Below are 26,434 nucleotides of genomic sequence, written 5' to 3'. Positions count from 1 at the left end.
TTCTGTGTGTTGATGTTATGTTTCATTGTTTGCTGTCTATGATGAGAGTGATCAGTTATCCCTGTCTGAAGTGTCTGTGCTTCAGTGTAGAACTATTAGTTTATGACTGAGATGGCAAGTTGTGTGTAGTCTATTTATCTTGATGTAAATACAGTTTAGATTTATTTTTTGATTTTTTTGTAAATTATTGTTGTGTGTAGTACATTGCAGATGCCATGACATTGTCTTGATTTCTGGTGAACTATGGCAAGCTGATGAGAATTTCCTAAGGAAACTGAAAATTTAGTTAACTCCAAAATTGAAAGGTACTTCCAAAAGTTTGAGTGTCAGGAGTTTCATGATTTGAAAAAGGTTATAATCTTAATATTTTAATTAGGCTGCACCGAAAAAATTGTCTGATTGGGGTAACTTGCCGCGGAAAAAGATGGGTGGGCAGGCGGAGTTATTTATTCAGCTATGAGTCTATAAGAAAAGGGACTTTGTAAAAGTCACGAGACTTGGCGAGTAGCATACTCTAAACGTATAGGGCTAAACCGACTTCCGGTCTGGGGACTATGTGGCTGGCTGGCTATGTCTGTCACACTACAGGAATGTGCCACGCCTCCTTAGTGTGGCCCAATCACGAAGCATTAATTCCTTTATGTCGTACGTGGCAACCAGAGACAATAGACAAACAGCCAGTCGCACGCGCGAAACTTCCTTGAGAGAATTTTATTACCAGAACAGTGTAATTCATGTTTGCGATTGCTAGGACCTGTCGGACATAAACAACAGAACTCAGCTGTCTGCAACTGCTGACTCAAAATCGATCAATTTCTTGGTTTTACGATATTTATAAGGGAATCTAACATTACGTAACCAGGAGAGATTTTATGTCCTGTATATGATGACTCTATTTACGACTACAGACTATTTACGGACTTTGCGGTCACGCGAAATGACAGTCGCTATGTACGATTTTAAACACATTTTACAAGTAGTACGTCTAGAAAGAATATAGCATATATATTTGTAATTCTTTGCGACAATTACTCCTCCTATTGTACGTGGTGTTCAGGACTTTGAAGGCTCATAACTGTAGAAGCGACGGTGTAAACACAGCTTCAATTACTAGTTTTTATTTCTTATTTTTTTAATTATTATCAATCATCATCATCATCTTTGGAGGAAGTGTCTGTCGTTGCAGTTCGCACGCTGCACGAGTACATTGTCCACTCGATCGCCGAATCTAACTTCCTGCAACACCTCACGAAGACTACAGTTGCCAGACACACAAAGAATCTTGCCATCTCTCAAAACGCGTGCCCCTCGGACACGGATATGCACAAGGCAACAGTAGACATCTTATTTCTCAGCATGCGCATACACAAAAACAGCGGCCTTTGAAACACGGCGCGCCGACAGTATCGTCCACTCGATTACCGAATCCAACTACCTGCAAGACTACAATTGCCAGACACACGAAGAATCTTGCCATCTCTCAAAACACGTGCCCCTCGAACACGGTATGCCCAGGCCAACAGAAAACATTTAAATAAAAAACAACTCAGCGGCCCTCGAGCTCCAAACATGGGCGGGCGGGCGGGTGGGTTACCCCAATCAGACAGTTTTTTGGTGCGGCCTTATTTCAATTTTCTTATATAACACAAATAATAAATTGGCAAATTTGTTTAGTAAGAATGTTAGCTACAGTATTGGCTTGCTGTTGTATAAAATATGTACTTTTTGTGTTGTACACCAAATATCAACTCTTGTTTTATCTCTTCAATGTTGCTTGAATAGTCGTCTCTTTCTGTCTCTCACTTGTTTCATACATATTTATCTCTTTCAAGCTTATAATAATTTTTTGAGTTTGCATTTCAATTTGCTGATTAAGTAATGTATTAATTAATCTTTCTAATTTTAATTTATCATAGCTGATAAATATATTGTACCTCCTTGGTTATTACCCCACACCAATGGTTGGCCAGAGTTGAAGGTCAAGTATGGGATGGGGTCTTTCTAAGTGATTGATTTATTAACTTAGACAGCATGCTACTACACTATAGTAGAGCTTCAAACCACCACTACTACCTAAACATAGAAACCTAATCTTGAAGACTTCTATAGGTATCTGAGTCATCCAAACCGTCAACATGTGGTCGACAGGCATGCACAAGTTAAAGAATGTCAGAATTTCTACAGGCACAAGTCTTGCAGACAGTCATTGTGGAAAGCGCCAATTTTGCACTAATTTAGGAGGTGTGAAAATCTTAGATTCTTGGACAAAGTTGGGGGTGGGGCTTGCTTGAACCCTGGGCCAGTGGGGTAATACTCAAGCAAGGATTGTGTACAGTCAGTTGCAGAGAGTAGAGGAGGCATGCCTTAGTCAATCTCGGGGAGTCAAGCAGTATCAAGTACATCAGAATGCATGCAGGAATTCCACACAATAGGTTAGACGTGTCGCAAATTTAGGTACTAATAGATAGATTTGTATATCTACATCATTCGTATTACTTAGACAAGATGGCTGTCTTTATTAGACACCTGTGTAATGGGCTTCAGATGTCAACAATTTGAGGTGATTGCCATGTCCAGTTTGTCTCACATTTTGATGTATGTTTCTCGCTTTCACATTTAGAATGACCAGGTACAAGGCTAAGGGATTCAGAAGACAACTTTTAGGTGAAATTGAGATGAGCTAACAGAGGTTGTTTTTACCAATTTAGCCATAGTTAGTTAAATCATATTTATTTTAACATTTCAGCAATGCGAAGACAGCCTACACACATTGACCTAAAGCGTTACTCAGCGTAGCTTGATGTTGTTCCAAACATTGGTTACTCCTTTGACTCTTCTACTTTGATGAATGCCTCACCACTTCCAGAATTGTGGTGGACAAGAGACTTGTGCATAGGCGTGACAGCAACCCAAGGCGTATGCCTTTTCATGTAGAATGCGAAGAGAATGATCACAACGATAACTGCAAACACGATTGCACCGCCGATACAACCACCAATGATGGCCGATTCTAACAGACAAAACAACTTTTAATTTGTGTAAATGGATGAGACTAGCATTAAGCGATATCTTTTTATTAATATTAATAAATTGATAAGAATATGTTGGTTTGTTATTTTTAAATAGTCTGTAATATGTTAGAATGTTATTTTGTTGTTTAAAATTAAAGGAAAGGTAAGGCTGTTGTATGGGAAATTAGTTCATGGATCATGCAGTGATCACACACACACACACACACACACACACACACACACACACACACACACACACACACACACACACACCTAGGCAATAACACTTGGAATTCTCAAGCATCTCCAAATGTATGGCTAATGCAATGACAGGTCATTTTGTTACAGCTCTGATCATACTTGCAGTAGAATTTTAGTATCTCAAATTGCACTTTGTATACAATATGTGCGTAGCTGGTTTAGATGGCATTTTATTGAGTTGATACTTCAAGGTATTATTCAGGGTATGCGTTATTCCCCTGACAGCTGATAGCTGTAGTCTATCCTGACTTGAACTTCACAAGTGCTGTGACTGTCATACTTTTCCTGTTCAGTTGTGCCCAGAGACTGTACATGTATGTAACGAATAGGGTGTGTGATTGCTGTTTATGATTTGTTAGTATTGCCAATATATTATTGTGCAGTACCATTAATTATGAGTTCAGATTATACCTTTACTACTGTTGTCACTTGTATCTTTATTTTCGTCACTGCCGTCGGTCATTTTGCTTTCACCAATGTTACCAGCCATTTTACCATCACCATTGTTCTCATCATTGTCACCTGTTAGTGTATTTGTATCACTGACTGTAATGGTGTTGATGAGACTAGCACAAATTGCTAGAGAATTATTTGTGTGCTGACAGTAGCATCTCTGTAGGTCTTTAGTCAAAGTGGAACCGTCTTTAAACCAATAATCAATATCTTCCTTCATCTCTTTGGTACACGTATCCACTATAGCACTTTCGTTCAACTTTTGTGTTGATTCGGATGGCGAATTGCCGTGATCGCTACCCCAGTTAGCCAATGGAGACGTCTTATTGCCGAATAAGATCAGCTTGCCATATTGTTGCAGTAAGTCGGTAATGTCTTCCAAACGAAACATGTCACTAGAAGAACTGGCATTAGGAGATAAGTTGGATGCTGGAAGAGACACACAAATTTTAGTATGACAACAACAAAGTCAACATGACATTTTGAATTTAATACATAGATACTTGCCTCAACTAAAAATCTACTCTGGCTATTACTGCTTGGTTTCTTTGTGAGTTGTACTACTGATGATTTTATTAATAACTATTAACTAGTTATTGGGACAAGTAGGTTGGCCATCTTGAATCTTGTTGTAAGCTTATATCTCACCGAAGGTGCGAGTACAATGTTTTAATTTTGTGGCGCTTTTTTCCCTAGGACTGTAGATTGATCACTTGAGATTACAATAAAAACACGACAGTATCAAATGAAGCTCTCAGAATTACTTGCCAAGTACTTATAGGTTATCATATGATTAGCGTGCTATGGCTTTTACCAGCAATCAGAGCTGGGTTGGAGCTCTCGGTTTTGCCTTGAGCGATAACCCTGCCCCTCATTCTAGGAAACGCCATATAGCACGCTAGTCATATGATAATCTATTTATACTATGGTCACGATATATATATATATATATATATATATATATATATATATATATATATATATAACCATTTCAATATGCGCTTGTGACTGGTCGCACGTCATGTGACCATGGTATAATGCTTGGTTTCACCACAGATGCTTGGCATCTGGACAAAAATGGTCTAATATGTATGAAGGTTGGGAGAACTAACATTACAAAGGAATTGAAAAATGTTAGAATGTAGCGAGTGCTTTGGTGTCTCACCCTAATGAGCATGTCCCTAATAAATTAAACAATTTTATGTGGGATGATTTTTTGTAATGTAACTTTTATGATTTATATTGCTGTCTGATAAGCTGCCTCGAGCTACTTGATGTAGGTCGACCATGTGTTATCATAGGGCGTCCTGTTTCTGTTTACTGGTCAACCTAGTGAAGCAATATTCGTACTTGTAGGCTCATGCTCGTTGCTATACCGATTGCAGCAAGAGCAATCGATTCGAATCCATAGTGTACAAAGACCCCCACTGTGAATATATCAGAACAGGTTAGCAACGTTTTAGTTTGATTCTGGATTCTGGACAGTTGGAAGAATCTGGGCAACAATCAGGCCACACACTTCTCTACTCTGTATTTGATTTTGTTTCCATGGCAACAAGACCCCCACTGATATACATACACAATATCAATATTTTTCATTGCAATAGTCATAGTGTGACCACATGTGACGTTATGTCACCTTCATGAAAACAAGCAAGAAGATTTCAATTTTTAGAAGTATTTCTTGATGGTTTGTTTAGGCAACTTGCTAGCCAATTACCACCCCCTAGTCTACTGATGAAAAGAAGGCAATGCAATGCAATCCGTTCTCGACTGTATTTGTGGTGTTGCACACATCACTCACTGATCGAGGAGTCAGTCACTAGTGAGACATGGCTAGATGGACGGCTGCAGTCCAAAGAAAAAAAACGCAGTCACCAACTCGTGGTGTACGTGGAGGGCAACATGCACATGTATCCTACTAGTACAAACAGTTGCAACACAAATCTCTCCTGCTCTCTGCTTACACAGCATTGTATTACAATATAGCAATTACCACCGGTTGGGCAATCATCCGTATCCAATGGAATGGAGAGTCCAGTGACCAGAGGTACTCTCTTAATCCACTGCCCATTCTTCTTGATCCACACGCCGAGAGACATCACCACCCCACTCACTGTCCTAGCCACTTGCAGACGGAGATAGGGCTGTCCGACGACTTTCCCTATAATCTCCGGTATATCACCAATCGTCGCGGTTTGATCTCCGACATACTGGCGCTTCCATGTGAAATCGAACGTTGCCATGCCAACCGACACTGCGACAGGATTGTGACATTTGTGTACAGCAAGGTAGAAGGTGAACGGATGATCGTCGACGAAATTCATAACGCAACGAATCTGAAGACAGTCGGTCGACACTGCACACCATTGATCGAGCTCTTGGTCTTCTAGTATTGTTCGAACACCAGAGCAGATGTCGTCGAGTTGTCCGGATACACGCACTAGAGATAGCAGAGATGAGATGAGAGAGAGGGTGTTGAGATCTTTGCTACTTACCGCTGGACGAGAGAAGGCCGAGAAGCACGGCCATGCCAACAGTCGACATGTTTGCTGAACGATTGGATCCCAAATAGATGCGTGTGGGATGGATACGCAAACTTAAGGTGTTGGATACTTCCTGCGGCATATTTACTTTAATTAATTAACTAACACAACATTAACGGCACTGATTGAAAAATGGGTGTTTTTAGTTTTTGTTAAAAATTTGATCTGGTTGGTCGATTGTGTATAGATTGCGGAATGGTGGCTGTACTGTACTATGCAGGCATGTGCATGGTGGGATGCATCTGGTTTGCATATGATTGTGTTTGAAGCCAGTGGTGTACAGTCACTACTGTATGCACAGTTCTGTTGATATGTATGTGAAGCATCCAGTCACAACCCCAATTTCATGGGCTTGTCGTGTTGTGTGCTTTTTTAACTAAGTGCAGAGATATGACGGTGGCAGAGACTATCTAGAGATGGCTCTGCTGAAAGTAGCAGCAACTCAAGGCAGCGCAGAACCACTTTAGCCTCTAGCCTGCGCGCGTTAGGAGGATCTGTGAAAGAGGCTAGGCAGCAGGAGATGCGGCAGACTGCGACTGTAAACAGAGGCCCGCGCTTTAGGCTCTCGACAACGCGACGTGACGAAACCACAAACGCAGTAGTATAAACACTGCAAGCTGAAGACCGAGAAGCAGAGGACGAACTTGAGGGATTCTAATCCAAAAATCAACAGACGACTGGTACTTGAAGTCTTCCTACGTCTTTTTATTAAATGGCATTGTGTAAGTGATTTTACTGCTTTCTGGACGCATTCAGAGCGCAAATCAAAGAGACACTTCAATGCAGCCCGGTTTTATTATCTAATCTCTAGAGTTTGCTCAACACCAACTGTAGAAAGAATGCGTATATACCCTAACAGCGTCAACAAGCTATACTAGACACGTTTAATAGGCACAGGGTTGTCGTAATGTGGGAAAACATGCACGTACAAATGTAGATTAGGCGTCTCTGACTTTGTATACCGTAACAAAAACGAATAGAGACGCACTAGCGTACTTACATGTCAGTCGCTTCGTCCGACAAACAGACGCGCTGTCATGGACAACGCACGTTCCCCTTCGCGAATTCCCGTGGAGCACCAAATTTCTGTTGAAGACGACATTAGCTAAATTTAGTGATTTTTGCAACGACACCGCGGCCGCTTAGCCACGCACACCGAAAATGCAAGCTGTCAGACTGCAGAATCACTATAGAACAAGCGAAATGTTACAAGTCAGGTACAGGTACATGTACCGCATGGCGCCTGAATCCAACACCTTCGCTCTCTAGACGCCTGTTTGTTGGTGGGAAACATGCAGGTGGAAATGTAGACTCTAGGCGTTGTTTCTATCTGCTAAACCCTTATGTAAAGCAAAGGAATAAAGACCATGTACAGGACGGACGCCCGATGGCTGAATTCTCGTAGCACAGCTGCCAAACTAAGAGAGGTGGAGCCTTATGATGACATCACGTTCGTCTATTGGTCGGTAATGACACCACTTCTATTATAGCTTCATTTGCATCTGCGCTAGTCGAGTAGAAATACCTGTCGCACGTCGGACGACTACTACACCCTTAGCCCGGATATCCGGCCTCGGGTAGTAAGCCGCTAGAGTTGTAGACGGTCTGGCATGGCAACTAAATAGTCTCAATGCAAATAATTGTCCGAAACAAAGTAGCTTTCCAGAACCACACAGTTTTTGTATACGGGGTCGTGGAACTCATTACATACATACATACATACATACATACATATATATATATATATATATATATATATATATATATATATATATATATATATATATATATGATGGCATGTCCACTGATAACAGTGATGACTCTCTTTAGTGTCCTCTGTGTCTCTGGTGGGATTTAACACCTGCTTTTGAACGGCATTCCTTTCCACAAGATTGACAAACAAATGACTTGTTGGTAGGAACAATTTGTTCTTTCCGTTTCTGACGTTGAGCTTGAAGATGTCTAATACGATTTTCTTCAAACTGTTGGAGTGATGAATGGCAGAGAGATCTCCAGTTTGTTCTATCACTGGATAGTTTCTCAAAATGCAGGAAGTCAATCCCACAAGATTTCATATTAGCCTTGATAGAATCTTTATAACGTAATTTAGGACCACCTTGATGACTATGGCCCTGTTCCAGTTGACCAAAAAGGAGTTGTTTGGGAATTCTATCATTAGGCATTTGAGACATGTGACCAGCCCAGCGAAATTGGCATTTCATAACAAAAGATTCAAATATATATATATATATATATAACTACGACTACTGGTTGAAGCTATTGACTGCATTGTACATCGACAGCTAGCAAGCGATTGACCTTTCTCGATGTCGTTCCCGAGACACGTGATCATGAGTAACAGAAGTGATCGTGCCGCCGTCATTGTTTCGTGCAAGAGACTCAACACTCACGACACTGTCTGCTGACTGCTACGCATGCCTTTAGGTATCTAAAGCACCTCTTTTTGTCTAGTTAGAAACACCCACGGCGTAAGTGAATGCGTATAGCTAGACAGACGACATATTGAATTTGCTTTGATTTTTTAAATGGGAAGGAAGAGGCAACAAGGTCAGTGCACTTTCCGGCCATTCAATTTTTCAATTTTTTAGTTTGGTTTAAAATTGAAAGTACATCGATTTCAATTTTGGGACCAATTTTTAACTAAAAACTAAAAATTAAAAAATTGAAAATTGAATTACTACATATACCAAAATCGAAAATGCGAAATTGAAATGACAGCTGCACTTTCGGCCAGTATATTCTATTAGTCTTCAGCAGCAGCACCTAGACGTGATAAAGCAATTTGATTGTTGACACTGTTTCCTCCAAGGTGTACTCTCGAGGTGACAATTGACAGACAGACAGCTCAAATAACACACGATGAAATAGCGGTTAATAACCATGCAGGAACGAGCTAAGATGCTCTAGGAAGCGAATTCTCGTTCAGTTAATGTGGCGTCTTTAATTCGTCGATTGTACTCTTGCGCTAGATCGATTCGCTTTGTAACACATTTGCAGATGCAGTACAGGTGCACCTGTACTTGCGCCAAAGGGACTAGGCTACGCATAGCAAGGTAGCTAAGCGTTGGTTATTATTCATTTTACTAATGATAATTAGCATGTAACTAGTTGTACGGTATCCGTACGCGCCTCGCATTCGTGAGTAACACGTTCAACGAAGTTTTCAGACCGTCTACTGAAACGCCGAGTCTTAGCTAGACAATACGTATTCGTTGAAACCCTAGCTGTCATGGAAGTAAACATGCAAACTTCCTAGTAGTTTAGATTACGTATAGAGGCCCGGTATAGGTAGTCGTCGTTTTGCGATCGTGATCAAGACAATTGAAATGTACAGTCTAGGTATGCACTCGGTTCCGTTGTAATGACAGTGGTTGAATAAGTAACCTGTACTACAAAACCACAAACTAATTGGCTTAGCGCCTAATGCAGGTGGTCTAGTGATAAACATGTAAGATTAAACCTGTGCCAACCCTAATCGCTCTTGGCGCAAGTACTGTGCACGTGCACCTGTTTCACACCTAAACAGTGTTAGAAAGAGCAGAATTGCTATAGGAAATGTGCGCGATCACGAAGACAATTGCAAGACAATGGATCGATTGAACAGAACTTTTCCATGCTCTTTCTGTCGGGTAGATATACTAATTAATGCATCATGGCGTGTTAGATATAATATCTGAGCGGTCTGTGTAATTACCACTTCTGTGTACTCTTTGTGTTGAGTAGTTTGTGCTAGAACAAGCTAATGGCTTTGCTCTTAGCACAAACTCAGATGCACTGTGCTAGGCGTACACTTGTGCCACACCTGTGCCACTACAAATGCAGCTGTACTGCACCTGCAAAAGTGTTACAACGCAAGAGTACAATCGACGAATTAAAGACGCCACATTAACTGAACAAGAATTCGCTTCCTAGAGAATCTTAGCTCGTTCCTGCATAGTTGTTAACCGCTATTTCATCGTGTGTTATTTGAGCGGTCTGTCTGTCAATCGTCACCTCGAGAGTGCACTTGGAGGAAACAGTGTCAACAATCAAATAGCTTTATCACGTCTAGCTGCTGTTGCTGAAGACTAATAGAATATACTTGGCCGGAAAGTGCAGCTGTCATTTCAGTTTTGCATTTTCGATTTTGGTATATGTAGTAACTCAATTTTCAATTTTGTAAATTTTTAATTTTTAGTTAAAAATCGGTTCCAAAATTTTAACCAAACTGAAAAATTGAGAAATTGAATTGCCGGAAAGTGCACTGACCCAACAAGATACGCGAAGTTCAGGTTTTCTGTTACAGAAATGAGTAAGGTTTTTATGTGCGGCCGGCAACTTGCCAAGCGTTGCCTGCCTGCCCTTTGCCATATCGTTGTCTTGCATGCATGTTTCTTCTTGGCGTCTTCAGCACCACGTTTAGTTATCAGCTATCGGTCTGCGGTACAGAATCCGAGATAACCTCATCTCTGAGGCGTTACTTGTCACTCAAACTCTTAATATTTATTTATTAGCGTTGACTGTAACACACCTTGAACCAGCGGCGCAGGAAGCTTCTAGTATGCGTGGGCCCAGGCAAAAACGCTTCTTTTTGAAGTCACGTTGCACCCCTCACTCAGCAAATTTCTAACTGTACCATGCACCTTAAAGTACTTCACAGCAAAGCTTGAATACCACTTGTTTGCTTATTCAAATGAAGGGAGAAATAACACAACTAGTGGCATGTCTTACACACTTGTTTCCAAGAGCTACAAACGCAGTAGCGCATTGGAACACGTAAACGCGTATAAACAGCCTAATGTTCAAATATGCATTAGAGCAACTCCGACCTGCAGATTCTAAAGCGACGGCTCCTCAAGAGTAACAAGGAGACTGCCGCGAACTATGTTTTTGACAGTAGAAATCTGATCATATAGCTTCTTGCGCTTTCATATCTGTTGAGAAGACCATTGTACTGTTTCGATATTCTGCGTGGGTGTGTTGACCACATCCGGGATAAACTACGTCGCCAAGTGTCCTTCTGCGTCCATATCTAGCAACAGACATGACGTAGGCTGGATGTGGTGTGAGTCTACGCTGATCTCAACCATTTACAACCACTTTATAAATCTTAAACGGCACTGTACTAGCATGGTCTAATTATAGTTGCAGTGCCTTTGGCTGCCACAATCGTATAGAAGCGACGTCAGCAACATCGTTTCTATTTTATACTGGCTATACTAAAAAAAAACCAGTCAAGGACCTAAAACGAGTCATTGAGTAGCAGACGACGGGCAGCGTGGATCTCCAGCCTAAACAGAAATCATCGCAACATTCGCGTGTTTGCTCTGAGCACTTTTTCTGTCTGGTACAGTAGATCTGTCATTTCTAGTATGTTCTGTAAGGAAAGAGTAATCCATACCACTCTGAAACGATTATACGAAAGCCATCCTCTTTGTATGACTCGACTAACCCTGACTGCATGGGTACCATCTGCAAGGATGCATGGGTTATGTAGAGGTTGAGCAATCCCATGCAGTAGAGAGAGATTCGTTCGTCTCGAAAGGTCTTGTACATCTAACAGCATCCGAGTAAACAAGCGTATAGGGTAGTAGATGCATCCATTGATGATGATGATGAGGACGTATAGTATGGATCTGTTTTTAGACCTGCAGTTACACACACACACACACACACACACACACACACACACACACACACACACACACACACACACACACACACACACACACACACACACACACACACACACACACACACACACACACACACACACACATGCACTACTTTCTAAGAATTCAAGACGAAGTTATCTCTAAAGCTGGATTTACAATATGGGAACGCTTGAGCGTCGCGTCGCGTGCGTCGTGTCACGTTTTCTTGCGTGGGAGTGGCACGTATCGCGTCACACGCGTCGTACCATTTACAATACGATTTCAGCGAGCGGTAGACGTCGCTGCCTGAATTATTGAACTGACCACTCGCGCTTCGATTTTCTACTAGCACAACTCTGCCGGAACCCCCAACTTGCTCAAACTCAATTTCTACGCGTTCTCCCTGGCATGCAGGTCTTTGTACATCTTTCAATTGATCATGCACAAGCAAGGACAGCTCCATACACAATCTATAGACCGCTCAACGTCGAGTACAGCGCCGAAATCAATAATCATTGCTCACGGAAGCCACACGTGCATTTATAGTTGGCTGTGATTGGTCGAGATCAAGGTGCTACTTCCGACGCGACGTGAACAGCTTCCGGTTCGACGCTCAAATAGAACTTGGTTCTATTTCGACGCGTCGCGTCCGTCCAACGTCGCGTCGCGTCGACCATTTACAATTTGAATTCGTACTACGCGACGTGACGCGACGTGACGCACGCGACGCGACGCTCAAGCGTTTGCATATTGTAAATCCAGCTTAACGCACCCGTCCATCGGTCTAGGAAAGCACGTCAAACTTGCGAATTTACTGATCAAACTTGCTTTAGAATCTTTTCGCCAAGAGAAATACTTGCCGAGTTAAGCCTCCTTCACAATATACCTCACGTCACGTTCCAGCGTCAGCGTCATGCAGCGTCAACATCAAAGAATGCCGCATGCGTCAAGGCGGTGTCTTTGATGTTGACGCTTAGCTGCGCGTCAGCGTCAATACTGTGAACTAGGCTTAGAAGGAGGCCGTTTCCGACGCGACGGGTTGGATAAGACTTGTTCCTATTCCAGAACCGGTCGACGCGAGACGGCGACGTGTGGTCTTTTGTATAGTGTGAACCAAGGCTAACGCAAGCTTACCCTCTAAATTGGCGGCAACTAGGGCGACAGTGAGAGGTGATGGCGGAGATAGACTTGGGTTGCAGACTGCTTAAGCTTTTCACACTGTGACGTCACGAAACGACAAAACGCATAATTAATATTAATAATCTATTACCCATAGCAGAGTCAAGAAAACATGATTGCATTAGCAGCTACGCCTCATGTCGTACTGTACACAGTCGGCGCATGCTCACATGCCTCTTTTGCTTGCCACGCCCCTATTGCGAGAAGAAAGGGTCTTGTGATCATCTATAATACTTAGCGACAGAGCTGTTCTCTACGAAATAAGAGAAGCTAATGAGATAGGATTGCACTGCTTGGATACCAGTCCGGTCTTTAGATAGCCGATTTCTGGCTCTCGGCACACAGAGACATCAAAGGCTGTTCATCAGATCCCATTTCGCCCGGAAGTATGACGCGGCAGGGGTCTGGCTACGCGAGACTATAGCAATCATACACGCAAAAGGAGCGTGGCTAGCAAGATTAGCTTTCTACATTGACTATACTTCCGGGCCGAAATTGAGGACGCGCAACAGGATGGTCTAAATCCGCCACTACGTGAGTCTAGACACTGCTAACTGAAGACCAAGAAGGAAGAGACAGATGACGAACTTGAGGATTTTAATCCGAAAATCAATTAATAAATTTGAAGGCTAAGTTTATCCAGGCCCTCCGTCGCTACTGCATGCTATCAAAATGTGGGAACCACGTCTGGACCAAAGGAGCTCAGACTTTCCAATAATTTTCTTGCGTCATTCTAGGAATACTTGTTTAGTCCCTCAAATCTCTAGATGGCATCGTGTGAGTGTTGTTATTCCTTTCTGGACGCATTCAGAGCGCAAATCCAAGAGACAAGGAACGTTTTCAATGCAGCCCGGTTTTTATTAATTGACTAATGTTATAGTTTTCTCAACACCGACTAGAGAACGAATGCGTATATGCTAACAGTGTCAATAAGCTATACCAGACACGTTTACTACAGCAAAGAAGCCGTTCGAGCAGCTGCGCTTTTATCTATCCGGGACTTTGTCTCTCTGCTACTCACGGTTAGCGTCCTCACGAGTTCTCGTCGATGATTCAAGTACAAGGTCCAAGGTTATTGCCAGCAGCGGGTATAATTTTGGACATTTTTATTCCTCTGTTGGGACATCCCGATGCTGGAGCACCTTTGTGCAACGCAAATACGTAGAATGAAGAAGTCGAGTTAGGTCTGTAGATGACAGGAGCCCCGGATGATCCATTGACCGTATCACAGTTGTAGCAGACCTTATTCGTAGCACAGGACGCATTACGTTTGCACACTCTTCCGGCGTCGACGTTTGACTTGTAGGACAATTTCTTGACTTTTCCGTTTGGATGGTGAACGATGAGTAGCATGCTGGTCGTCGGCGGAATCGAGGTTGTGCGGGGTAGACATCTAACGCGCGTTATGTTCTCTCTCACTGTAAAGATAGTGAAGTCGAGTGGACCGTTTGTCTGAATCATGCGGTCTCCGTGGTACGTGGCGTTGACCCTTCCGGTGCTACCATTGCAAGTCGTGGCGTCGTATTTATAGAGGAGTTCGAGAGTACGGACCACCTGGTCGGTATTGACGGCGTGATTGTTAGTCATGCAGTGTCCGTCGTCGGTCGCTTTCCATCCTGTCGCTACTCTTCCAGTCCCGTTCCTGACATAACGCAGTTTAAAGACGGCATCCCCGAGTTGGTAAAGTTGTGGTACGTCGTTCTTAAAGCAGACTAAGTTTTTCCATCCGGCTCCCCCCGAGCATAGCTTGTTGGGCTTGCCCAGTCGTTCATAGTAGCAGTCGGAGTAGTGAACGTAAGTGAGATGAAAGTGAGATTGGCCATTTGTAGCGTGCAGCTCGAGCACGATATGTTTAGCCCAAACGCGACGGCTGTTTACGTCTCCGGCATCCCGCCATCCTTTACCCTCGAATCTCTCCATTCCGATAGTCCGCCCGTTTGCATCGAGGCCGTACACGAGGACGTAGTCTCCCGGCGCCATGACGAATGCATCGAGATGCACTCGAGCGGACTCGCATTCTTCGGCTGCGATGTCGAAGCGCCAGATTTTGACTCCGCCTTGTTGAATGTGGGCGTGGTGAGAGCTATCAATGTGAACCGAGCGGACGATCGATTCGGGATCGACGTCATAATCATCCATCGCACGCGCTATTGAGTTACAAAGAAAGATATAACAATCAGTTAAAGCAGCAGATAGAAGTCAATCAGTGATGGCAACAATAAATATTGTATTAAAATTTGATAGTGTTTTTTATTATTGATTAAATGTCTTAGAACAGATGATTATCATCCATCAACAACAACAAGATCAATTTAGTCTGCATGATTTGTCATAATGTTATATGACAACAAAGACAACGCAACGCTACCGCTTATACAGTATGCCCTCTTGACCCAAAAGATTACTTGTAGTGACAGCTGGGTGATAAAAGCAACGAATGTATTCTATAGTGTGCGTGTCTCGTGGTAAACAGCGAGATCAAATTTGTTTAGCGAAATTCGATCTCCGCCTATATGTGCATGCATCCAACACGCCCGCCGGACGAACTGAGATTTACCTAAGAAACGCGCGACTTCTGACTCACAAATTGACATTCGAAAATGCCGTCGAATGGCTACAGCTTCCCTAGGCACCCAAATACGACCGAAGAAGAAGCAGGTCACACTCGATTTCTGCTCATCCAGACGTCTGAGAAACGCGAGAAAGTTGTCACGGCCATGCAACGGCATGTTTTCATATCCGTTCTGTATAGCCAAAACAGTTAGAAAGCTCCAGTCTTCGGAACCAAACGATTCTCGCTATGGGCGAAATACTTCCGGAACCAAAAATACGCCCTACTAGATAATCTTCAACTAATTGCTCGAAACAAACTATATTTTTTCTGAACAGACCACTTCTTCGATAGAACACAGTCAAGACACTAGTCGTAGTTACTCTGCGATGGGATGTGATGCGTAACACGCCCATGTATATCGACAGCGCTAGCAAGCAGCTCACCTTCCTTGATGTCGTTCCAGACACAAATGATCATCAGAAACAGAAGAACTCGAGACGTCATTGTTTCGCGCAAGAGACTTACTCACGACGCGGTCTGCAGTGCTGACCGAATGACTTAGATTTCAAAAGATCTCGTTTTGTCAAGTATATATGTGTTAGACAAACGCCCACGGCGTAAGCGCATGCGTAAGTACATGCACATACAAACTATTGAACTAATTTTTTCGAGTTTTCTTTGATTGATCAGGAAGAAGGAACAGGATTCGCAAAGAACTGGTTTTCTGTTATAGAAAGTTATAACGAATTGTTTGTGGCCAGCAAGTGTACATGTTACCCTTAGTGTTCTAGCATCCCGTTACCAGTCATCGACCTAATTTGTGACAGACAACTATAGATATAGATCGGATCTCGGAGGGCGTCACTTGTCACTCAATCCCGTAATACATTATACTTTGACAGTGTCTAGCTGCATGCATAGTACAGTACACTCATGTGCAACACTATACATGTACACATACTAAATATGCATGAGTTCAAAGAGGTCACACGAGTCAGGGTCGAGTCAGGGTCGCATGTAAGTTTTGCCGATCAAACTCTCCCCTCAGAAGTGCCTTAATTGATGTGTACTAGCTACGAAACGTATCCGTTAATTAATTAAATAAAGTAGGCGTGTCTTGTAGCGTTTTAAAGTCTAGCCCCTCATTTTTAGAGGTGACGCTCCGTTCGTGGTGTAAACGTGATTTTGTTACTTTCAGTAGTGCCACGACAAAAATAAAAAAGGCATTGAAAATAGCCTCGGACTCCCAAACCCGTGTACAGCCAATTAAAATCGGCCTTAGTAAATTTTTTGGGTCCACTTCACACACACATCCCGGATATATAGCCTGGATACGTTTAACTTGCACGTGCACGATAGACTATTCTCACGTGCACGCATGCTGGATCATGCATGATTTAGTAATTCGAAATGTGTTGTTATGCTGACAGATCGTGGGAATTGCGCTTTCTCTGCGAGCAGTTACCACACTCATTAAACTGCAGTGGCTAGTGAAAGGAGATCCCAATACGGGGAAGGTTGGTTGCTACAAACCGTTTTCTTTGCAGAAATCGACTTTCTCGAGAAACAGTTGACTCCAGAAAAGCTTTTCGTGATGCAACTATCATACAAGACGGCAGAGGTTTGTACATTTTGCTAGTTAATTGATATTAGTTAATTAAGTAATTATTAATTTGTTAGAATACAGTATTTAGTAACATTAAAGCACAATTTATGTATTTATGGTAGTATTTTTGAACCCTAAATGTGATTTAATAAATAGTAATTTATAATTTATATGTGTGTATATACAGTAGTGGACAAGGTATTTGCCAGGCAAGAAATTTCAAGGGTGTTTAGGATGTTTGTGTTTGGGTGGAAGTACAAAATATTAATAAAGCGACTGCTTGGTCAATGTTTGTCATGCAATGGGAAAATCAAGATAATTGGTACAGAATTGAGTCTAAATCAGTTGGTTGTTGCAATTTAATTAAGATTATTGTGACAACCTAGTTAGAACAGATTAATTAAGCTTACATTACAGCTTATCAAAGCATATTCAATGCAAACAATATTACAACCTTTGAAAACAAACTAACTTATCAGTTTATGCTCATATCAGCACTTATTTTCATTCTGTAGTCCAGAATATGATAAAAAATCAACAACAAAAACTACCCGGCAAATACTTTTGTCCACTACTGTATATACTAGTAACTATTGCAGAAGAACCTGTTTATTAATCATGTACTCTGCTGTTACTGCAATTACTTTGTTTGTATAAGAAATGTATGGCAAACAGGTAGGATTACAGGAAGTTGTTGATCCGGACAGTCTGTTGGCACAGAACACAGTTTTTCATTACCCTAAAATACATAGAATTAATCCATGATCCATTTTAACAATAAAATTAAAACACACACAATGACGATGCCTATTTCTCTAGTGGGTGCACAGTTTGCTGGACATAAAACTGGAATGACTTGTTCTGAACACTCATTCTGAACACTGTAATTACAATCTGTTTCTCTCTTTATATCAAGGAATATTAACATAAACATTTTCCTCAACTCAAAGAATCTTGTATCCTTGTACAGTTTAGACGGCATTAGGGGTATTTGTTTTCAAACTTATTGTCAGATTGTGGTTTCTTCTTGCTCTCTGGTGGATTCGTTTGGGGATAATGTTTCTGTTGAATATGTTGGTTGTAGTTTTGGCTTTCATGAGCAAACTTGGACGTCCTGCTGATGCTGGACGGGTAGAAAAGGACTTGAAGTGTCGTCTAGCTACAGCAATAGGTTGCACTCGAATCTTTTTCTTTTGTTTTCTGACTCCCATGCACCTCTTTACCAAACATGTGTAGAGCAGAAAGCAGTCGCTGTGTGTACCAGGTGAGTGGATTCCTTTGCCTTGTAGTTTTCAATAATTGTAACAAAACCTTTCTACTGCAGCTATGAAGCTGTCTGTGACATGACTTTCATGCAGTCCGTCCTTGATATCTTTAGTGACCTGTAGTACTCTTTCAATGACGTCCCTTGACTTTTCATAGCTTCCTCTGTTAATTGGTTGTGCTTGATCTCTTTGAAATGTATTACTAAAATCAATGTTGTCGTCAGCTGCAGTTGCCACTTCAGTTGTTTCACAGGAACAAGGAGCAATTTGTTCAAAGAAACGTTTGATATCTTCGTCAGACCCATTCATACCGATGGAAAGAAACTTTAGATGTTAATTCTTCTTCTGCTTATTGGTGGACACTACTGTCAAAGGAAATGGGTTAGCAGTGTTGTCCTAATGCCACTGCTGCAAATTGGTGTTTGCAAGGTTGACTTTGCATTCCGATGGGACAGGTGCACTCACCCAGTTGTAAGTCTACTACCACATTGTATTCTTATCTGACTGACTCACAACAGTGTAAATGTCTGGGTCATCTGTTGCGACAATGTCGTCAGATGGAATGGTGTGCGCTTTTACTCCTGTCACAGTAAATCTTGTAGAGACAAAATGATCTAATCTGTTTGTGGCAACAGATATTAAACGTTGCTGGTAATACAGTTCGCGAGTCTGTGTGAGAAGATTGAACATTTGTACCACATTCCAAGCTTTATTCCTTTGGAAAAGGATGTCTTTTATGATGCGTATGCTAGCCTCTGAATAATGGTTGGTATAGTTGCCTCGTGTGGGAAAGTTCTTTCGAAACACACAGTCCATTCTTTCATCTGTTGCCTGTAATCACCTAGTCTCTTTTTGAATGTCTGAAAAGGGCTCTTGTCTACTTCACGTTTGATTTTAGTCAATGCTTGCTCACTTGGGGCATAAACAAGTTGTTTTGTTAGTGCCATACAGGTAATTCTGTCTGTACCACAGATACCAGAATTTGAGCTCCAAAGCCATCTCCATATACTTTGTAAAAAATGAAAGATACATAGGTGTAAATTCTGCTTGAGGCCATGTACTCTTTAGAGCAATCCGTTTGCTTGCACAGTCATCTGTCAATAATGCTAGTGGTCCGAGATTTGGGCCTCTTCAAGAAATGCACACTTGGGCAGTATGTGGCACAGTGCTGTAAACCCTGCTGACAAGGTAACAGCATCTTCACTGGATGTCATAACTGCAGCAAGTGGTAGAGCTCCTACTGATGTGCCGCAGCGAAGTATGAACACAGCTGTGTTCAAGTTATCAAGACTGGCTGTTGAGTCACAAAAGACTAGCTTTGCACTGTGTGTGACCATTTCATGGACTCTGGCCATGAGAGGAGTGACTAGAGCTAAAAGGAAGGGCATGGCATCAGTCTTTCTGGTTTTTGGTTTAGGTTCATCCATGCTCATTGCAGCTGCTGCTTCATAAGGTTGAAGAAATACTCGCCCACCCTCTGTTTCATGTTCCTTGTTGTATCGTTGTACTTCCTCAAACAGCCGCTCAAACACAGCGTCTCCATTTTATGGTCCAATGTTGTCTGATCGCCATTTTCTAAAGAGGCGTTGAATGTCTCGTACATTTGAGGTTATTGCTCTGTCTGCAAGAGTGCTCTCGACTACTCGTGGATCACTTTTCAGTTGGAGATGGGTCGAGTATTCATGTTTTGCAGAGGCAGCAGAGCTGCCAGACTCAAAGAGACTAATTTTCGCTTTTCACAGCTTCTGTGACTGGCCTAAAGCTGAGCGCATGGCCACTGTGGATTGGGTGGTATGTGATTGTTAAGGCAAGATATTCAGGGTGGTCTGAGATTTTAGATGCCTCATGTGGGTATACCCTAACTATTAAAGTGCTACGACACATTGACTTTTTGTCTTGTGTGGAACAATGTATGTGGTTGTCTTTAGTTTGCACTTCCTTTCTGTGGACATTTGTGACAGAGTTTTCTGTTTCCTGTAATGATAACAATGACGAACAGTTTTAAACATATAGGTTGTCTACCTCACAGAAGTGTTGGTTATTAGTGACTGCTTCTTGTCTCATGTACTAAAAAGTTCACAGATTTGGTAGAAGTCGTTGTGCAAGATTTATATAGAAACGGTTGAAAATAACATTTACCATTAAACAGTAGACTCCACAGCTGCAACTGTCTAGCTGCCTTGGAGCATTATGTAGAAAACAAGAAACGATTTTGTGATGTGCATGAGAAATAAGTACTGAGAGTTTTAATTTCACAGTAATGTTACGCCAGTTATCATCCACATATGTTTCTCCTGTCTGTCTTGCTGTATCTGACAACCACTGTCTATTAAGAGCATAGCATAATTAGAGTGTCATTCAAAAATAAGAGATGTGCTGTTGCTTCTTTGTACCTTGTCTTAGGAAAAACGTCTGAGCACATAATCATTTGTGGATCATAGTAACGAATTTCTTTCTTGTTAATGTCTATAATCTAAAACATTCTTGCCACTAGTTCAAAACAAGGTTTAGACAAACTAAACGACATACAGTACAACACCAATGCTGCTTTATAGGCCAATGTATGGGCATTATGAGAATATCATAATGAAGAAGTTCTTTCTATATAATTTACAATCTAGCACTTGTGACATACTGTGTTTGATTTTTTGGTGTGATCTCACCAGCCATTTCCTTGTCCATGGTCTTAAAGCTTGAGGGCCCTCTTTGTCCAGCTTTTCAAAACAGTAGGTATTTAATGCTTTAACTTTCTTTCCCTGTGCAAACAAGACTTATTTATGATAACAGAACTTGTATGCGAAAAGCCTTTGACTAGTTCAATACCACAAGCTGAGCATCAATTTCCCACAAACGTGACAACGCATTGATTAGCTGCCAATAGCAAGACAAACCACTTTGAAGATAGATGTCTATACATTAGTAGGTGTCTTTATAAGCTCTGACATTGTCATTGAGCCATCATTTGGGATGTAGTCATGATATGTCACCAACTGTTACTAAACCGAGGAAGTTGGAACATCTGAGAGGTGTGCTACTAGTCTCTTCATGAAATGCTGTAGCCATCTGTGAATTACAAGGCACTAGTCATTATAATACATGTAGGCCATTGGTAAGGTGCTAATAGTTAATCGGTACTAAGTACCATTTCATCCACTTCTTTCTGCTCTTTCAATGACAGAACGTAAAACGGATGAAGTCTTTGTTTCTTTGGTAAACTATCTGTCATAATCCGTACCATTCTATTCTTATCCATGACGTGATAAATGAACTTACTTGGAACTGCTTCAGTGGGCTGTGCTTCAACAGCTTCCAAGTCTTGCAAACAACAGTGTACTGCTTTGTCTAGTTACAAAATTCATAGACCTAAAGTGATGTGAGTTTAATTGGCAGATCGCGTGTCATCATACTTGTAACTTCTAGTTCGTTGCTGGATTCAGTTTCTGTGACAGGATCATCTATTGATTAAAAGGACAATCAGTTTTGGTAGAAATAGTAGACTCAAACATACCATTAATTGCAATGTCCAGGCTTTCATAGTGGTTTTCGGCGTAGTGTCCAAGAAGTAAGGGAATGGCATGTCTAGCTGTGTGTCCATTTGACTCAACTATAATATCAAAGCAGTCTCGGTGCCAACTGCGCTACTAATTATTCTGATGTTATAGGAAAGAAATGTTGCTACAGCCAACACTGCTATGTGATCAGTCCATGTTCCATTTCTTCTCAGGTTAATCAGATAGCTTGCCCAGTCTTTGTTGACAACGAAGTGTGACATATCAAGAGATTTGCCTTCTGTATCCTGGATATGCAAGGTAATCAGATGATGAAACAGTCTACCAAACAACCGGGGAAGTTAAGTTCGCGAGATGTCCCGGATAATCTGGACATCTGTAGGGCGTATCGATAGCTTGAATGACAACCTCGAAACATCCGCGCATAGTCTAGTAAGTCTTTGACCTCAGCTCGTCTTACAAGGCAGTGGTGACAACTGATCTATTCTCTGTTTTTTGCCTGCTTCCCAACCCTAGAGAGATGTAGATACGTTTGCAGGAAGCCGAGCAAAACGGTCAACTATGACGTTCGTCCGCTGGTAGCTTCAACTATTTGTATTTCGCCCAACATATAGAGAGGAGCGAATCCAACCTACTTGGTTCTTGGATGTTCCTGCACTATTGCTTTCTTCAGAACTTCTTGTCAAGGTGGAATCTTCTCTTGTTTGGAGATGCAGGACGAGGTCAAAGTGACGATGATCATGGCGGTTTCCGGTCATTTTGACTCGCGATGTAGTCGTACAAGGTGAGTGTTATTGGCATTTGTTGTAAAGCATGTGCAAGACTGTCGTTAGCACATACATTCTGATGAGGAATCGGTTGCGTTGGTGCTTGCTGGGTATGAGTTTTCGTGGGCTAATAATACGTACTTTGTCGTGAGCGGTCAAAGTAAGCGACATTCTTTTGCTCCCTACATTTTGCCCAACTGATTTTCGTCTCTTTATCTGCATGAATGCAGAGTAGAAGAGTTGCTTCGGTCGCGCGTGCACTTCCCTAAGCCGTCAGGTCCTGACAGCACCATGCAAACTACCACCGTATCGAGCAGGACTCATGACAGATGGCACCCAGATTTGGGCGTGACTTGTGGTGTCAGGGCGGTGCTGCTTCACGCCATCTAGCTATTGCATGTGTTTTCGCGAATTAGTGGACAATCGTTCGGACAATATGTGTAACATACGTGTAGAGGCTCTAACTTGAAGATGTTTAGCAGTGTAATGTGTACACCGCAGTAATATATGGTGACTTGAAAGCAGTGCATACATGTACACTATTGTGGTATACACTGTGTAACACCATAGTAATTACGTAATTAAGTGTATTGCTACGTTACTTAAAAATAGTAACTTAATATTAATTAACTAAAGTTGTGTAGGAAGATGGTTCAAAATGTCAGAAAAAATAATTTGGCTCATCCCTACTAGCAGTGTTCTCAGGTCTCTCTGTGTATGTAGGTGAAGCCACAATGGTCAAGAAGTGCCTCTTCCTTGTTGTCACAGGGTGCTAACTGGCAGCTTTCCTTGCTCTCACACAGATCAATATCTCTCCTATGCTATGGGCGTCTGCATGCTGTAATTACAACTGCGTATCGTACTAGTTTGTTGAAATAGCGGTTAGCGCATACTGTAAATGTCTTAGAAATATTCAAGCACAGTAACTGGTGTACGTAGCTAGTCTAGGCCGTACGTACGTACCGTCGACATCCGTGTTTGTGTGACGGTTAAATTCCTCTAGCGCAGAACCTTTGGTATCTCTGGAAGCAGTTGGTACGGAGTTTTGCACTTACTCGTTGCAATACTTCTGTGAGAAAGTCTTGTATGTGTCCCCTTCTTGAGTTTGCGGCATAAGAGGCAGTCACAACAACTGGCGCACTGGGGCCCATGTGCCAGTCAGATACTGAGGGCTTCTGTTTGACTGGAGCTACAATGTAGGGCAAAGCTCTGCCATGATAGGAATATGTATCCGTGGTTGAACTTGAGATATCTAGCTCTGTTATACGGGTCGCACTGTATGAATATACGGGACCTCTTCGAACATAAATTCTATGGTTGTTTGGTAAACTGGAAAGTATAAATCTTATTATAGTATAGTATAATATAATTATAGTATAATCTTATTATATATATATATATTATATATATGTATAAGTTAATGCAATATATATATATATATATATATATATATATATATATATATATATATATATATATATATATATATATATATATATATATATATATATATATATATATTCTTATTGCAGATAACAACTACCCGTCCCCTGCCAAAGTTGGCAAATCCCAAAAGTCAAACTCAGTGTCAAATCGCAAACTAGTGCAAATCATACGTGCGCTAAACTGAAATAAGCGAACTGAAAGCTGTTGCAGTAAGTTACTGACTGCGCTACTAAAACTTATTCTGCTCTTTGCTGTGGTCTTGGACGCGATAACCTTCAAAGTGGCAAGACTGGAAGACGTCCACAATCCAAAAGACTCCACTATTAATAATGCTTAAATAAATTAAATTGAAAACCATTGCTAAGCAATCAGTCTTATGCACATCAGTCTGTCTGTAATTCATGCAAACTACTGTTGTTGGCGGTTAGTGGAAAACCAATGTCAATCTTACAGAGTCTTTTGTAATGGAAGAATGTTACTTAGTAACCCCAGATTATAACTGCATAGTAGCTATTGAAAGACAACATACCAGAATTCTCTAGTTGTTTATGTGTATGCGCATGCACCACACACAAATGCGTGGTTATAGTTTTAGCAAGTAAACATGTAGCTTGTCTTTAGGAAGATTTATTGCTCAATAATAGTGTATCGTCATCTGTTGAGAGCACACAAAAGAAAGCCAGAAATAAATGCCTTGACTGTGGGCTTCAGTATAAGACACAGCAAACACTAAAACGACACAGGAGGAAACAACATGGTGCTGGCTACGAGAAAGACATTTGGCATAAATGCATGGTTGAAGAATGTGGTTTGAAATTTATGCAAGTGAAGAGTCTAACAGAACACATGGTGTCACATCATCACATGAACATGGGTATGTTGTTCTTTCACCCTATATTCATGTCAGAGATAATGCCATATGGATGTATTTGTACCATCCACAGGAATACGTGAACTTGAATTCAATAGCAGTGATGAATTTTTTTGAGTGGAAAAAGGAGGAACAGAGGAAGACATGCACATACTACAGAAGAGAGAGGTCAAAGAAGCCAACCCAAGGTTGTAGCACAATTATAGTGTGTATTACGCTTACTGCATATGCATAAGAAACAGGGGAGAGAAGCAGGGCACGTGCTTCTTCAACTTCCAGCAAACTGAGTAGATCTTATGAAGTCGCATAGTGCTCTAAACATGCCTGACATTCACGCACGCTGCTTTGCTGTGTTAGCTGTATAAGACTTGTGATATAAACATACAATCAGCCGAGTTGTTGCTCTGTACCATGCCCTGGTAGACAGACGTGTGTCCTTCTAACTGAATTAGATTCCTATACCTATGTATTGTGATTGATACATACAGCTACAACTTGATATAATTACCACTGTAATTGTAGAGTGTCAGACCCTGTACTTTGTCTGCTGTCGAAGTCACAAAGCAAACAAAAAAGACAGCGAAAACAAGAGAAAACCAAGAATGCAAAAACGAATGGAAACAATCTGTCTCTCCAGGATCAACGCAAAATTTTATCCTGCGTCACAGAGAGCACTTCATAACACGGCAGGACATTAGGAATATTTCCAAGTCAGTTGTAGATATGTCTGCAGTGAACCATGCCGATGATGCACAGTCTGTCGTTGCAATTGTGAAAAAACTAGCCAATAAGCAATATAACCCTGTCTTGTTGCACAAACCATTTGGCGTGAAGGATGAAAATTTCTCTGAATTACCAGAAGATTCATTCATGTTAGTGATTCAGACAGAGCATCAGAAAGAGCTCTTTGAAAAATTCAGTTCTGGAGTGGTTTGTGTTGACTCAACGCACAACACAAATCAATACAACTATAAACTTATTACCCTGATGATCAGAGATGATCATGGTCAAGGTAAAGACATTTTAGCCACACAATCAGTCGTTGAAGAAATTTTTCTAATTCTAAAGTCATTTGCCATACTTCATAGGTCGCACAGTAGCTTGGACAATAAGCAGCAAGGAAGATCGCCCTTACATGTACCAGGTCTTTGAAGCTGTCAAAACTGCATCACCAAATGCTGTTGTGACAACATTAATGAGTGATGATGGTATAAAGTATATCAGCTGACATCTTCACAAAATATTGTTTGCATTCATGTCCTATAGACAATGCTGCATGGACTGCTAAGGCTGTATTTGGAAACGACACGAA

The 26,434-nt window shown here is 41.5% G+C and overlaps 3 protein-coding genes and 1 long non-coding RNA gene across 5 annotated transcripts; 2 read left to right on the top strand and 2 right to left on the bottom strand.

Moving 5' to 3' along the window:
- The first annotated feature begins 3 nt into the window (after positions 1-3).
- Positions 4-3,178, top strand: LOC134188040 (uncharacterized). 2 transcript variants are annotated; one of them, XR_009971241.1, is made up of 6 exons: positions 4-144; positions 201-351; positions 2,110-2,432; positions 2,501-2,560; positions 2,621-2,689; positions 2,747-3,178. It is a non-coding gene; the product is annotated as an uncharacterized LOC134188040 (long non-coding RNA). The 2 variants fall into 2 exon arrangements; XR_009971240.1 differs by having other exon boundaries at positions 6-144; positions 201-305.
- On the bottom strand, positions 2,715-6,281 carry LOC134188039 (uncharacterized). Its single transcript, XM_062656223.1, has 4 exons — positions 6,224-6,281; positions 5,722-6,168; positions 3,684-4,154; positions 2,715-3,010 (listed from the first exon to the last, which is right to left on the bottom strand). The coding sequence occupies exons 1-4, from the start codon at positions 6,270-6,272 to the stop codon at positions 2,820-2,822; spliced, it is 1,158 nt and encodes a 385-aa protein (XP_062512207.1). The 5' UTR covers positions 6,273-6,281; the 3' UTR covers positions 2,715-2,819.
- Positions 6,282-13,946: 7,665 nt separating this feature from the next.
- LOC134188058 (uncharacterized) lies at positions 13,947-16,249 on the bottom strand. Its single transcript, XM_062656240.1, has 2 exons — positions 16,102-16,249; positions 13,947-15,251 (listed from the first exon to the last, which is right to left on the bottom strand). Exons 1-2 carry the CDS (start codon positions 16,160-16,162, stop codon positions 14,158-14,160), a joined length of 1,155 nt encoding a protein of 384 aa, XP_062512224.1. The 5' UTR covers positions 16,163-16,249; the 3' UTR covers positions 13,947-14,157.
- An 8,373-nt stretch (positions 16,250-24,622) lies between these two features.
- LOC134188102 (uncharacterized) lies at positions 24,623-26,340 on the top strand. The gene is made up of 2 exons (XM_062656293.1): positions 24,623-25,310; positions 25,645-26,340. The coding sequence occupies exons 1-2, from the start codon at positions 25,055-25,057 to the stop codon at positions 25,818-25,820; spliced, it is 432 nt and encodes a 143-aa protein (XP_062512277.1). The 5' UTR covers positions 24,623-25,054; the 3' UTR covers positions 25,821-26,340.
- Positions 26,341-26,434: the final 94 nt, after the last annotated feature.

The sequence above is a fragment of the Corticium candelabrum genome, chromosome 12 (assembly GCF_963422355.1).
Source record: "Corticium candelabrum chromosome 12, ooCorCand1.1, whole genome shotgun sequence".
NCBI classification, from domain to species: Eukaryota; Metazoa; Porifera; class Homoscleromorpha; order Homosclerophorida; family Plakinidae; genus Corticium; species Corticium candelabrum.
The sequence above is the reverse complement of the archived record's forward strand: the minus strand, read 5'-3'. Positions and strand labels throughout refer to the sequence as shown.